The 16,016-nt window shown below is 44.1% G+C and overlaps 1 protein-coding gene across 1 annotated transcript in view; it reads left to right on the forward strand.

Moving 5' to 3' along the window:
- The first annotated feature begins 532 nt into the window (after positions 1-532).
- The window catches only part of LOC140729417 (uncharacterized), an 80,361-nt gene continuing 64,877 nt past the window's right edge, over positions 533-16,016 (forward strand). The window contains exon 1 of the mRNA XM_073049132.1: positions 533-688. Within this exon, the coding sequence (XP_072905233.1) occupies positions 622-688 (67 nt within the window). The 5' untranslated portion in view covers positions 533-621. The remainder of the gene's footprint in view (positions 689-16,016) is intronic.

The following is a 16,016-nucleotide window of genomic DNA, read 5'->3' on the forward strand; positions in this document are numbered from 1 at the left end:
CGGATCACCCACCCAGTGACGTTGAAGGAAGATTGAGTGAAGCTCTCTCCACTGCTGCATGTAGGGGAGTGCCTCCTCTTGACCGTTCTAAGAGCAGTCAGAAGGCAGTTCCTCTAGCATGAAAGGAAGTCCATGACCCCAAAGTACTGATAGGATCTTGGAATCCAATACAATAAAACAACAAATGAACCTAATGTAAAGTAGATATTCAGGAATGCTCGCCGTTTGTATTGTCAGTACGTGTTAACTTAGACAGGTGCGTATACCTGTGGTGTATTGCTTGATAGATCTCTGCTGGATGTCCAAGTCCCCTTATACTGCTCTTGTTAAATAGTCAGAATTTGTTTTGGCTGCTGTGTATAAAGAGAAGTGTGTGCGTTTGTGAGAGAGACAGACAGACAGAGAGACAGAGAGAGAGGGGGAGTTCTTATTTTGGTGACTGTAAACCTTACGTCACACCCTCCTTCCCACCCCTCCCTGCTCCCTTCAATCAGAATAAAACCAAGTTTAGAACAAACTCAACTCACTAGAGGACAGTGTAGAGGAGCTGGGGACTGAGAAATCATTCACACTTCAGTTTCTCAGCCTGGAAGCAAGGGGAATCTGCTGACAGCTTCAAGCATGCTACACTGGCTGTTTATGGGAGCTTTGGGATCATTACTGGTGGCAAATTCCTCCTGCATTCAAGGTAGGTGACTCCTGGCTATTGACTTACCAGAGGAAATACCTTTCCCTTCCTTTTGAATGGGGAGGGTAATGCTGTAGTGTTGGGGGAGGCTGATGAAGTGACAACAGCACATTATTTTAATTGCCTCAGTTGTTAGTAAACTTCATTGCTTTCTTGTATTGCAAATGTTTTGCAAATTATGGAAATTGATTTCAATGGATCTATTTACAAACTCCTTTGAACAATGAGCAGTTCAGGGCATGGCAGGTGATTAACCTGGCAATGCTAACAGGACCAAATCAGTGAATATTTGATCAATATTCTAATGTAAAAACGAAGGGAAGATGTGCCAAAGGAAATTGTGGCAAACTAAAAGATGTTGTCTGCCTCAGAGGCTCTTTAATTGTGGTACGATCAATGCTTGAGAAAATGTTACCATAGAATCTGCAGAAAATTTGGCAACTTCTTGACTAACGCCCAGGAAACAAATCAGGGTAGTGAAAGGAAAAATAACAAATAGTCCGCCACTCCCTCACACTCTCATTTCTAGGGATTCAGAACTCCATCACCTTCCACACAAGGCATGAAGTAAATACCCCTGCCCCTCACTGCCTTTTTCTGCAAGAAGAGTGGAGTTTGCTTTTTCACCCCTTTCCAACTTACTGAGGAACGGTGTCTCTGAACATGTCCATTTCTGTCTGCAATCCCCTGTAATATGAACTGTTGGATTCGAACTGGCCTTTTCCCCAAATCTAAACAACCTCGCCCGATTATCCCAGGGAATGAAGGAATGTTCTCTATCCCCCATCAGGCAGAGGGAGGACCAGGCTTCCCAACCTACAAGAAAGGAGTCTGTCATGGCCCAAGCTGGGCTCAGGGGTAATGGTACACTTAAATAGAATTTAGAACATAGACCGATACGGGACCCTTAGTCCTCGAAGTTGAGCCATCCTTTTGACCAACTCCCTAACTCCTTAATTAATCTAAACCTTCTCTCCCACACAGCTCATAACCGTTCCTTTTTTCTTTTACCCATGTGGCTATGTCTTAAATACCCCTGGTGTTTGTCTAACACCACTCTGAGCAGTGCATTCCAGGCCACTACTACCTACTGTGTAAAAAAACCTTTCTACATCACCCGACATTTTCATCCACTGAGCCAGAAAGGATGTCCTCTGCTATTAGCACTGTCTCCCCACTCTGTCTTTGCCTCTGATGATCTTATACACCTCTGTCAAGTCTTTTGCTCCAAAGGAAAAGTCTTAGCGTGTTCAGCCTTTCAGATGAACAGACTGCGATTCTGAAACCAATCTTGCGACTGTCCACTCAGCCATTGGTTCTCCAGCACAGGCGTGACTGGCGAGGCTTTAACATCAGGATAGTCAGCAAGTTCCTGTAAATAGTTAAATCTGTGGCTGAACTCCTGGTGATGAGTAAGGAATTACTGCCCCCTAGTTTACTGATGGAATTGCTAACCTGTTGCTGCTGCCGTTTAACTTCTGATTGTTTCAATGTTTAAATCCGTTTCATACAATGATTGGTTTGTGTGGCCATGACTTTGCTGGTGGTCCCCAGACCCTTGTCCTCATTTCTTCCCACTCTCTCCTCTTCAGAGGAGGGAAAACAGTAAGTCTTTCTGGGGGTGCAGGGCAAGATCAGCAACTTTGAGGAGTGTAAGATAATAGCGGCAATGACAGAGTGTTGAAACCATGTTTCTTGCCCAGGCTGGCAATGGCTAATATGAGAGGACATCCTTTCTGGCTCAGTGGATGAAAATGTCAGGAAGATGTCAGAGGTGGCTTTTTTTTTTACACAGAGTGTGATAGCTTCCAGGAATGCACTGCTGAGGGTGGTGTTAGACGAACACCAGTGATATTTAAAGCTGTTCAAGGCAAGTCCACTTTGCCCAGTGCATCATCTCCAAAATTGTCCAGCACTTTGGGGTCCTAGTGGGAGGGATGTGTGTCCCACTGGGATTCTTGGACACTGCTCTGAAAGGACGTCAGCCGCGGGGAATCTGGGACAGGCTCAGCTGCCTGGCTCTTGGTGCTATTTGTTAGGGTAGATATCAATGTGGGGTTCAGCCAGCCTTGTGCCATTCGTCCAGCAGCACAATACACTGAGAGTCTTTCCTTCCACCACTGAATGATTAATCTTCTCTACCCACTCACCTTCCCCCCTGGCTGGACTCATCTATCCTGTCTCCCCCACCCCCACCTCCTTATTCCAGCTGTTGCCACTCTCTTTCCAGTCCTGAAGAAGGTCTCATCCCAAAAGGTTGTCTGCCCATTTCCCTCCATAGATACTGCCTGACCTGCTGAGATTTACCACCATCTGTGTCTGTTGCTCTAGATTTCCAGCATGTGTAAAATCCCTTCTGTCAAAGTTTTCCGGGGTAGCTTTGTCTGGCAACCCTGTGTGGAGCGATCCCACTGCACTTATCTCAGAGTGATGATGGACCACATGTCCGAAGGTACACTATTTGTGTACACGTACATGCATTTAAGGACAATGTGTACCATGTGGTCTGATGTCTAATACATTGTTGCTCCACGCCTGGGAGTTGGTTGTTCTTCACCTTCAGTGAAGGATACTGTTGAGAAACTCATACTGTCACTGCCTTACTAAAATGGAAGATGCTACATTGGTGACGAGGACTAAACTCTGCTTTGAGGAAATAACTAGAATTAATCAGAATCAGTCAGGTTGATTATCATGGACATACAACATGATGTTTGTTGTTTTGTGGCAGCAGTACGAAAGAGGGTTAGTGAGATAGTGTTCATGGGTTAACAGACCATTCAGAAATCTAATGGCAGAAGGAAAGAAGCTGCGCCTAAAACATTAAGTGCATGTCTTTAGGCTCCTGCTCCTGCTTTCTGATGGTAGCAATGAGAGGGAGGCATGTCCTGGATGGTGTTGGTCCTTAATGCGGGATGCTGCCTTCCCGAGACACCGTGTTTTGAAGATGTCCATGATGGAGTGGAGGTTTGTGCTCGCGATGGAGCTGACTGTCGACACCCCTCTTTCGATACTGTGATTTGAGGCATCCGTACCAGACAGTGATACAACGAATCAGAACGCTTTCCGTGGGATATCTGTAAAAAACTGCTTGAGCCGTTGATGTCGTGCCAAATCTCCTCAAGCTCCTAATGAAGTATAGCCTCTGGGAATCGAGAGGGTGTGAAAGGAAAATGGTGTTTTTTTGACTGGACAGCAATGTACAGGTTGTGGGCATGGAGGGTATTAATGAGCCAGGAGGGAACGAGTGGCCAGAAACGTCCACAGATGCCCCCTGGCTTGCTGAGTTCCTCCAGCATTTTGTGTGTGGTGCTTGGATTTCCAGCATCTGCAGGTTTCCTCTTGTTTGGGGTATGAGTGGTAACTAGTACAGAGAGTGAGTGGGGGTGCTCTGAATGGATTTCCTGAAGGAGGATACAGAACGGAGCAACGTTGCCCGTGCAGCCTGTGCAACAGGTCATCAGTTAGAGACCCAGAGACCCAGTTCTGATCCTGACCTCCAGCTCTGTCCGAGTGGAGTTTGCAGGTTCTCCCTGTAGCTGAGTAGTCCTCCCATTTCCTCCCACATCCCAAGTGTGTGTGGAAAGGTTAATTGGCCACTGGCCTCGAACTAAGAGGCTCAATGGCCTCCTTCTGAGAACCAATATGACAAATGGAAACTGTGCAGACCACAGGAGAAGTTTCTTATGAGGATGTAAGAACAACTTTGAAGGGCCATTGTAATCCTGCACCCTCTGAGATTTCTGAGAGCTGTGTACTTGATATGTGCAACCAGGCACCAGGAGTGAAGAGTTAGTGATACAGAATCCAGTGGAATCACTGGACCTGAGGTATGAGGAGGAATGTGGAATACTACAAGCTAGGAAAAGGTATTGTGGAATGGGAAACAGCTTCACTCGGGACATGACCCAGGAGCAAAACAGGTTTCCTCTCTGCGGCTGGAGCCTGTTGACACTGCAAGTGCTTTGGCACAGAGTGGTAGCTCACTTGACAGCCAAAGAGTTAGGGTTCAACAACCATCCCTGAGCTCAGGATATCCTCCAAGGTGGCTTAACTACTGCCAGTGAGGATAAATGTTCACTATGTTGGTCCTTCAAGAAGGCCACTGCTGAGAATGGTGATAGCTCCCATGCAAGTTAGTAAGGGCAAGGATTAGTATATTTGGGGAATGATACACATGCTGGAAACTGAGTGGAGAGAGGAACCGGGCCTCTCAAATGGAATGCTTTGCAGTGGGCTCGGAGCTGGGTTGAATATTGAAATGGCTGGATAATTAAGACCATAAGAATATAAGATATAAGAGCAGAATTAGGCTATTTGGCCTATTGAGTCTGCTCCCCCATTCAATCATTGCTGATTTTAATTTTCTTATCTCAATCCGATTCTCTCACCTTCTCTCTGTAATCTTTAACCCCTTTATCATTCAAGAATCTATTAGTCTCTTACTTAAATGATGGGTTCCATAACCCTCTGTGGAAAAGAATTACCCAGACTCACCACCCTCTGGCTGAAAAATTCTTCCTCATCACATCTCATTCTTTCGTTCTGAAGCCGCAGCCTCAGATCCTGGACTCTCCTACTGCTGGAAACATCATCTCCATGTCCACTCTGCCTGAGTGTTTCAATAAGCTCCCCCTCACCCTTTGGAAGTCCATCAAGTAGAGTACCAGGTGCTCCTCTCTCATTAAGCAAAGTGAGGGCAGAGAGCAAGTTAAATTCAATCAAATCAAATTCAAGTTTAATCATTCAACCGTACATAAATACAGCTGAATGAAACAGTGTTCCTCTGGGGCCAAGGTGAGAAACATACACAGCACATTCAAAACAAACAAAAGGGCAAGATATGCAGGCAGTCAGCTTGGACAGAACCCTTGATTGCCTGCTGTCTGGATCCATGAATGGCCACTTTCGCCAGGCCCAGGAACAAACTGGCCAGGAGATCTCCTGACCCACCCGCCCCACCTCCCCCTCTCTGCACTAGGTGACCAAAAATCAGGAGCGTGCAGCCATAACTTTGGGTATTTTCCCTTCACAGTCAGATTGAGGCTGGAACCTCTCACACTCTGAATATACATGGTATAAAGACTGGATCGACTCGGCTTATACTCACTGGAATTTAGAAGATTGAGGGGGGATCTTATTGAAACGTATAAAATTCTAAAGGGATTGGACAGGCTAGATGCAGGAAGATTGTTCCCGATGTTGGGGAAGTCCAGAACGAGGAGTCACAGTTTAAGGATAAAGGGGAAGCCTTTTAGGACCGAGATGAGGAAAAACTTCTTCACACAGAGAGTGGTGAATCTGTGGAATTCTCTGCCACAGGAAACAGTTGAGGCTGGTTCATTGGCTATATTTAAGAGGAAGTTAGATATGGCCCTTGTGGCTAAAGGGATCAGGGGGTATGGAGAGAAAGCAGGTACAGGGTTCTGAGTTGGATGATCAGCCATGATCATACTGAATGGCGGTGCAGGCTTGAAGGGCTGAATGGCCCACTCCTGCACCTATTTTCTATGTTTCTATGGTATACTTACTAGGCAGATTATGTTGTGCTGTGTGGGAGACTGGAGATCCTGCTTCCAGATCAGGACACTGTAGCTGAGGAACAGCCACGAGAGGGTGGGAGAGCCCTGCTGGACACTGGAACGTGCCCAGAGAGGCAAGGTCAGAGTGACGAAAGAGAAAGGAAGGAAGGGAGTTTCGGTTGGAAGCTGATGCACAATGGAGCATGCATGAGGGCAAGAAGGCAGACAGGAAGCAAACTTTGATGAAAGATAGACTGCAGATGCTGGAATCTGGAGCAACCCACAAAATACTAGACATATTCAAAGGGTTAGGCAGCATCTATGGAGGAAAATGACAGTCCGCATTTCAGGTCAAGACTTTTCACCTGGAACACCGACTGTAATAGAGTCATAGTAGACTACAGCACAGAAACAGGCCCTTTGACCCATCTAGCTCATGCCAACCTGTTTTTTTTCTGCCTACTCCCATCTACCCGCACCTAGATCATAGCTCTTCATACTCCTCCCATTCAAGTAGCTATCCAAATGTCTCTTTAAATGGTGCAATCAAACTCACGTCTACCACCTCTGCTGGCACCCCATTCCAAACTTCAGCAGAAAAAGCCAGCATGTGTTTACCCTATCTATACACCATATAATTTTGTACATCTTTATAAGACTTCTCCTCATTCTCCAAGGCTCCAGGGAATAAAGTACTCACCCGTTCAACCTTTCCCTATAGCAATCCTCAAGTCCTGGCAATTTTCTCTGCACTCTTTCAAGTTTTCATGTAGGTAGATGATCAACACTCTAAATCTGGTCTCACCAACATCTTATACAAAAATCAACACAACCACTGTACTCAAGGCTCTGATTTATGAAACCAATGTACCAAAAGCTCTTCTTACCACCCTATCTACCTGTATCTACCTGTAACACCACTTTCAAGGAATTATGGATCTGTATTCCCAGATCCTCTTGTTCAGTACTGTACCATTCACTCTGTAAGTCCTATCCTGGCTTGCCCTGTCAAAGTGCAATAGCACATATTCAACTGTCCATTTCTTTCCATAGATGCTGCCTGGCCTGCCTTTTGGGTTTTGCTTCAGGAAGAAAATTTTGTTAGGAAATTGTTATTATTGTGCTCAGGAACAAAAATAGTCAACTAGTTAATGATTGAAAAGAGGCGGACAGTTATTGTTGTTCATGGTCCATTAAAAGAGGTATGAAGATGGTGAGCGTACCTTCAAAAGCAAAGAATACCACGTGATATCACTTTCCTTGCATCATTGCATGAGCCACTGCTGTTTCTCAATTATTGCTGGACATCAAAATTATTATTTGGCTGGAGTTTCTGTCTCTTTCCTTGCTTTACTAGGAAGCAATATAGAAGAACTTATAGGCACTACACCACTAAGACCAAGGGTCAAACCGACTTAGAAACTGGGGAACTCTGCTGTGGCATCAACTGTGTGTGCTCTGCCCTTGACCAGTGACTGCCAGCTGAACCCTGTAATTGTTCTCAATGCCTCTGCTCTCACACACTGCTCCTTTGTCCCTCTCTCTGCAAAGTCCAGGGAGATAAAGAACACAAATATGTCCCTCTCCATCAGAATTTTGTCACTGTTCTTCACTGTTGTCATAAGCACTCCAGTCCATCTGGAGTCTTGACTTAACCCTAGCTGTGTTGGAGCTCAGAAAACTGGCTGGAGTTCACAAAGGATTCCAGGACAGACTCAACGCAGACGGAATCCAGCCTTGGGTTTCAGAGAAGTTCACTGAATCTGTGAAACCATGGGATGTTTCAAATTCTCCTGTATGTGAGTGCAGCCACCCAGAACAGATCCCACAAATATGAAGGAAATACATGGCCTTCCTGAAACAAACATCCAGCTAAGAGTGTAAACATGTGGGATGTTATACTAGTTGCTCTCCAGCTACTCAGGAAGATTAGTGAACATTTCAATCCTTCAGTCCAAGAAGGTTTCACAGGACCTCACAACGTGGGAGAAGTATTCAGGAAACCATATCCAAAGTGCAAAAAAAAAATGCTGGAAGTACTCAGCAGGTCAAGTAGAATCTTTGTAAGTAAAAGATTTAAGTCAACATCTCAGGTCAATGCCCTGCATCAGGGTAGAGAGAGAAGGAGAAGCATTGCTAGTCAAAGAAAGCTTCTGAATGTACTCCTATGACATTATGATACCTCAAGCTAGATTCTCCCTCAGCAGTGGTCAGTCCTGCCCTCCCACAACAGGCTGGAAGTGAAAGCAGATTTGATTCCCACATCAACACTTCAAATCATCTAAATCTTCCAAAGGGTTAGTCTATTTAATGAAATCATTCCTGTTTCCATATCATTTTTCAATATTTACTTTTAAAACAGAGCCAAAAGGACAGACAAAGAAACTTGATAAATGGAGCCCATGGGAGAGACAGATGCTCTCAAGGTTTCGAAATATGCTTCCATTTTTGGGAGGGCACCTGTGCTTTATTCTGAACCCAGATAATGTAAAACATACAGGGAAACATGAGCAGACAGGGCTGATTGGTTGCAATTAACTGGTTTACTAACTCTCCAATGACCCTGTACTGATACTCTATGCCATACCCTTATGTAGACTGCTTTGTTTTTCCCCTTTACACATCAAAGAGTGATTTAGACATACGTTTTATTTATAGATTTTTACCTATTCAAACATTTTCTAAATCACTTCAGTGATCTCAATGAAACTTGTTGGTAATGAAATTTGTTGATAAGGAAAGTGTTGCTTATTGACTCAGTTCAGCAGAACCTTGTGTCTCTACTTCCAAAGTCTCCATTGGACCAACTACTGGAATGTCCTGGTAATCACAGAACTCTTTGACGTACTCATCCTGGTCTCTCCCTGGAGTTATGTGATTCACATACATGCTTCCAACTTGATCTTCTATTTTCACCAGAGCTACTTCTACTGATACATTCTTCACCCACCAGTCCAACAGGACATTGCCAATCACTGGATTTGCCAGGTGTTGTTAATGCACAACTCCACCATTTTCTTTAAATTCTTTCTTTCTATGGCTCAAATCATGAACTCAACTTTGTTCAGAATTTCCTACCTATTGGTAACTCAGCAGGGCTATAATAGTTTCTGAGGAATCATGGAGAGACACATTATGGAAACAGGCCTATTGTCCTCTGAGTCCACCCCGTCAACCACCCGTTTATATTAGCTCAACGTTAATCCAATTCTCTCGACATTCTATTTTCTTCTATCACACACATACACACACACACACAGAAACACTGAAAACCTACAGCACAATACAGGCCCTTTGGCCCATAATACTGTAGCAAACATGTACTTACCTCAGAAATTACCTAGCCCCCAATTTTTCTAAGCACCATGTAGCCATCCAGGAGTGTCTTAAAAGACCCTATCATATCTGCCTCCACCACCATCGCTGGCAGCCCATTCCATGCACTCACCACACTCTGCATAAAAAACTTACCCCTGACATCTCTACTGTACCTACTTCCAAGCACCTTAAAACTATGCCCCCTCGTGCTAGTCATTTCAGCCCTGGGAAAAACCTCTGGCTATCCACACAATCAATGCCTTTCATCATCTTGTACACCTCTATCAGGTCACCTCCCATCCTCCATCACTCCAAGGAGAAAAGGCCCAGTTCACTCAACCTATGCTCCCCAGTCCAGGCTACATCCTTGTAAATCTCCTCTGCACCCCTTCTATAGTTTCCAAATCCTTCCTGTAGTGAGGTGACCAGAGCTGGGCAAAGTACTCCGTGGGGTCTGACCAGGGTCCGACATTACCTCTTGGCTCTTTGTCTTCTGTACGCAAATCAATTCTGGATCCACTAAGCAAGGTCCCTTTGGATCTCATGCCTCCTTACTTTCTCAATAAGCCTTGCATGGGGTATCTTATCAAATGCCTTGCTGAAATCCACATACACTACATCTACTGCTCTTCCTTCATCAATGTGTTTAGTCACATCCTCAAAAAATTCAATCAGGCTCGTAAGGCATGACCTGCCTTTGACAAAGCCATACTGACTACTCCTAATCATATTACAGGTTTCCCCCGCTATCCGAAGGTAGAGTGCTCCTATGAAACAATTTGTAAGCCGAAATGTCGTAAAGCGAGGGAGCAATTACCATTAATTTATACGGGAAAAATTTTTGAGTGATCCCAGACCCAAAAAATAACCTACCAAATCATACCAAATAACACATAAAACCTAAAATAACATGAACATAGAGTAAAAGCAGGAATGATATGATAAATATACAGCCTATATAAAGTAGAAATATTATGTGTGCAGTGTAGTTTCACTTATCAAAATCGGGAAGACAGCGAGCCAAAATTGATTTGGAGAAAAAAAAATCGGCACTTACATGCATGTGCACGTACACACATGTGCAAACCACAGCCCACACAAGGCTTCACCGTCATTGTAGTCTTTCTCGGGGTAAGCACACATATAAAGCAGGCGTCTTTTTCTCGTAAAAGCGAAAATCCTCTCTGGTTAGCGAAAACAGGTACTAATGTAGGTCTTTTGCAACAGCAAGCTGTCGTAAAGCGAACGTTCGAAAAACGGGGGGCACCTGTATGCCTCTCTAAATGTTCAAAAATCCTGCCTCTCAGGATCTTCTCCATCAACTTACCAACCACTGAAGTAAGACTTACTGGTCTATAATTTCCTGGGCGATCTCTACTCCCTTTCTTGAATAAGGGAACAACATCTGCAACCCTCCAATCCTCCAGAACCTCTCCTGTCCCCATTGATGATGCAAAGATCATCGCCAGAGGCTCAGCAATCTCCTCCCTCACCTCCCACAGTAGCCTGGGGTACATCTCATGCAGTCCCAGTGACTTATCCAACGATACTTTCCAAAAGCTCCAGCATATCCTCTTTCTTAATGTTTCACCATCACCAAATTTGAACATATTAAAGGACCATTTCCCTTCTTTCACTAATCATTGCACATTCATTGAAAACATATTTCACCTTAAACCTAATTTGAGTGTATTAAGTGACTCTCTCCCTTCTCAAAGTATTCAATGCACATTCTTTGGAAAGATCTTGCTGACAGTTTCCATTTCTAAGGCTTTCTTCACTGCAGTCTTGACCAATAGTGCTCTCACCTAATAACCATTTATCATCTTTATCTAATTCTGCTCAATTAACTGAACCACACCCTCCGCTATCCTGTTCACATTCCCAGAAAATTCAGAGAGAAGCTTCTGTTCTCTGAACACCACTAGGATGACAACTCTGTGTCCGCACTTGATACAGTAGAAATCTATAAGCAAGTTACCCCAATATTCGTGGCAGGGAACATGTTGGAGCCTATTATTCTTCTCTGAGTTGTGGCCTTACAGTGTTCAGTCTGCAATCTTACAGTGTTAAACACACTACTCAATCTGTTCTGTCTGTGTGGAGGTGGTATGTTCTCTCTATAAGCATGTGAGTTACCCCTGGGTGCTTCAGTTTCCTCCCACACCCTAAAGACATATATGTTGGGAAGTTAATTGCCCACTGAAAGTTGCCCTTAGCTTGTAGATGAGTGGCAGATTCTAGAGGAGGGGTTGAAGGTAATGCAGAAATGAAACAAAATGCAGAATAAAAGATGAAATTAAATAAAAAAGAGAATGCTTTATTTTTAAAAAATGGAATGAATATAGGATTGGAATAAATGGGTGGTGGATCTTCAGCACTGACTTAATGGGCCAAACAGTCTGATTTCATATTGTATCTTTCCAGAAGCTCTTATCATTGATCATAGTAAACTCTAATGACTTTACTTGTCTGATAAGAGTCCAACCTATTAAAGGACTTTCTCACAAATTTGTTTTTGTTTGGTCTCCTTATGCGTCTGCTTAGCTACTATAGTTACTGTGAATAGAAAGTCTTCTTCTGATATTATTAATTGCAATGTGTGGAAAAGTAGACTCCATGTGTCTGAATTCTCATATGGTAACTTTTCCACACATCTAGTCTAGTTGGTTCAACCTTTTTTAATTTGTAGATTGTGATAAGAGAATACAGTAGTCTCCAAGCAAAAATCAGTCAATGCATTAAAAAGGAAAGGGGAAGTAGAATAAATGAGTGAGAAGTATAGAAACATACTATAAAAACTTCACAGTATGTAAAATGCAAAAAAAGAAAACAGATACAAAATGGTGAAAGAGGTCAACAGGTCAAGCACATTATCAGATGATAAAGATGAGAAAAATCTGATGTGGGTCTCAGACTGAGCTGGGAGAAATCATATTCAAGGATAAAGAATTGACAGAGAAACTATCCGTGTGTTCTGTGTTGGTCTTCAGGGAAAAGGCTTAGAAACCTTCTTGGAAATAGTGGGGCTGAGCAGGTCAGACTGAATTAGGAACTGAAAGGAATTAAATTAGAGAGAAAATATTGTGGAAATTATGAGGACTGAAAGAGAGTAAGTGACCTGAACTAGATGAGCAGGGTTTTGACTATGGAGATGATGGATGCACTGGTTGTCATCTTCCAAAATTCCAGAGATACCAAACAGTTCCCACACGTTGGAAAGTAGCAAATGTAATCCCAGCGTGTAAGGAAGGAAGGAGAAAGAGAGATCAGGGATCTATAGAGCAGTTAGTCTGAAATTTTGGAGCCTAATATTTTTCTTTTCAAGTTCAACTTCAAGTTTGTCATTCAACCATACACAAGAGTCCAGCCAAACGAAACAGCATTCCTCCGGGACCAAGGTGCAACACACAGTACCAACAGTCACACACAACACATATTGTTATGATGGCATAAAAACATACAGTCACAAAATAATTGAGCCCAAGTCTCTGGGTGTCTCAGCCTGTAGATTGATGGTGCTTAGATCTTGTCCTGGAGCCACGTTTCTGCAAGAACCAGCATGCAGTAGTCTTCATCATGCACTAGTGCAGCCACAGATGAACGCAATCCACCAAGCAAAAACTAGAAAGCAGCACCAACAGGAAAGGCCAGCCTCCAACCCAGCACGGACTCCATCACGCTCCCACACCCTCTCCAGTGTCTCCTTCCGCAAAGAGCGACTCTGGCCGCAAAGAGGGCCTGATCTGAGCAACAACCAAGGCCACCATCGGTCTCACCAATGAACCAGTGAACCGGACTTGCAGTATTCTACATTACCAATATCCAGCTGTGTCCTGTGATCACAAGAAAATCGTTTTCACACTGTCCCATTACGTTCCTAGTACTATGGGAGCCAGTGTATTTCTCACAGTCTCCTATTATGGTCACAGTACTACAGTGGAGTATAATTGCTCACATGGTCCTTTTATGGTCCCAGTACCATGGGAGCCAGTATAGGTGCTCACACTGTCCCATTACAGTCCCAGAACTGTAGATGCCAGTACAGTTGACCACACTGTCCCATTATTGTCGCAGTACTACAGGAGCCAGTATAGTTGCTCACATTGTCCCATTACAGACCAAGTACTACATGAGCCAGTATAATTGCTCACACTGTCCCATTATGGTCCCAGAACTGCATGAGCCAGTGTAGTTTTCACACTGTCCCATTACAGTCCCAGTACTATGCAATGGACTATAATTGCTCACACTGTTCCATTACAGTCCTAGTAGTACGGGAGACTGTATAGTTGTTCACACTGCCCCATTATGATCCCAGTACTACAGGAGCCAGTATATTTGCTCACACTTTTCCTTTATGGTCCCAGTACTGCAGAAGCCAATATAATTGCTCACACTGTCCCATTATGGTCCCAGCCCTACAGGAGCCAGTATAGTATTCACACTGTCCCATTACATTCCCGTACTACAGGAGCCAGTATAGTTTTCAAACTGTCCCATTACGGTCCCAGTATTGTGGGAGCCAGTATAGTTGCTCTCAGTGTCCCATTACAGTCCCATAACTAGGGGAGACAATATAGTTGCTCACACTGTCCCATGTCGGATCCAGTACTACAGTAGCCGGTATAGCTGCTCGCACTGTCCCATTATGGTCCCAGTACTACAGCAGCCAGAATAGTTGCTCACACTCTCCCATTATGGTTCCAGTACTGTGGAAGCCAGTATAGTTACTTTCACTGTCCCATTGCAGACCCATAGCTAGGGGAGCCAATATACTGTCCCATTACATTCCCAGTACTATGGCAGCCAAAATAGTTGCTCACAATGTCCCATTACAGGCCCAGCACTACAGAATTAGTATAATTGCTCATACTGTCCCATCACAGCCCCAGTCTTACAGGTGCCAGTATAACCCAGCAACTGCATGTACTTTAAAGTCATTTCTAGATTACTTATAATACCTAATACAACATAAATGCTATGTAAGTTGTTGTTATACTGCATTGTTTAGGGAATAATGACAAGAAAAAATAGGTTTGTATATGCTCAAATAACGAGTGCTGGAGAGAGAACTTCCGGGTTTTCCCGATCCGTGGTTGGTTGAATCCGAGCATGCGGAATTCACGGATAAGGAGGGCCGACTGTATAGTTGCTTACACTGTCCCGTTACAGACCCAGTACTACAGGAGCCAGTATAATTGCTCACACTGTCCCATTACTGTCCCAGTAGTATAGGAGACAGTATAGGGGCTCACACTGTCCCATTACTACAGGAACCAGCATAGTTTTCACACTGTCCCATTACAGTCCCAGTACTGTGGGAGCCAGTATAATTGTTCTCAGTGTCCCATTACAGTCCCATAACTAGGGGAGACAATATAGTTGCTCACATTATCCCATTACGTTCCCAGTACTAAAGGAGCCAGTATTGATGCTCATACTTTTCCATTATGGTCCCAGAACAGTGGAAGCCAATATAGTTGCTCACACTGTCCCTTGACGGATCCAGTACTAAGGTAACCAGTATAGCTGCTCACACTGTCCCATTATGGTCCCAGTACTACAGCAGCTAGAATAGTTGCTCATACTCTCCCATTACGGTTCCAGTACTGTGGAAGCCAGTATAGTTACTCTCACTGTCCCATTGCAGTCCCTTAACTAGGGGAGCCAATATAGATGCCCACACTGTCCCATTACTTTCTCAGTACTATGGGAGCCAGAATAGTTGTTTACAATGTCCCATCACAACCCCAATATTACAGGTGCCAGTATAATTCCTCACACTGAGCCATTACAGTCTTAGTCATACAGGAGCGAGTATAATTGCTCACATGGTCCCATTACACTCCCAGTACTATGGGAGCCAGAATAGTTGCTCACACTGTCCCATTATGGTCCCAGTAATGCAGGAGCCTGTATAGTTGCTCTCTCTGTCCCATAACAGTCCCAGAACTAAGTGAACCAAAACTGTTGCTCACTCAGACCCGATACGGTCAGAGTACTACAGGAGCCAGTATAGTTGCTCACACTGTCCCATTACGGTCCCAATACAACGGCAGGCAGTATAGTTGTTCACACTGTCCTATTATGGTCCCAGTACTAAAGGAGCAGCATATTTGTTCACAATGACCCAATACAGGCCCAGTACTACAGTAGTTAGTATAAATACTCATACTGTTCCATCACAGCCCCAGCACTACAGGTGCCAGTATAATTCCTCACACTGTGCCATTACAGTCTCAGTCATACAGGAGCCAGTTTAATTGCTCACACTGTCCCATTAAAGACCAAATACTATTTGAGCCGGTATAGTTGCTCACACTGCCCCATTGCAGACCCAGTACAATAGTAGCCAGTACAATTGCTCACACTGTCCCATTACTGTCACAGTACTGCAGGAGCCAGTATAGTTGCTCACACCATCCCATTACAGTCCCAGTACTATGGCAGCCAGAATAGTTGCTCACGTTGTCCCATTACAGGCC

This window comes from Hemitrygon akajei, chromosome 6, assembly GCF_048418815.1.
Source record: "Hemitrygon akajei chromosome 6, sHemAka1.3, whole genome shotgun sequence".
Lineage (NCBI taxonomy): Eukaryota > Metazoa > Chordata > Chondrichthyes > Myliobatiformes > Dasyatidae > Hemitrygon > Hemitrygon akajei.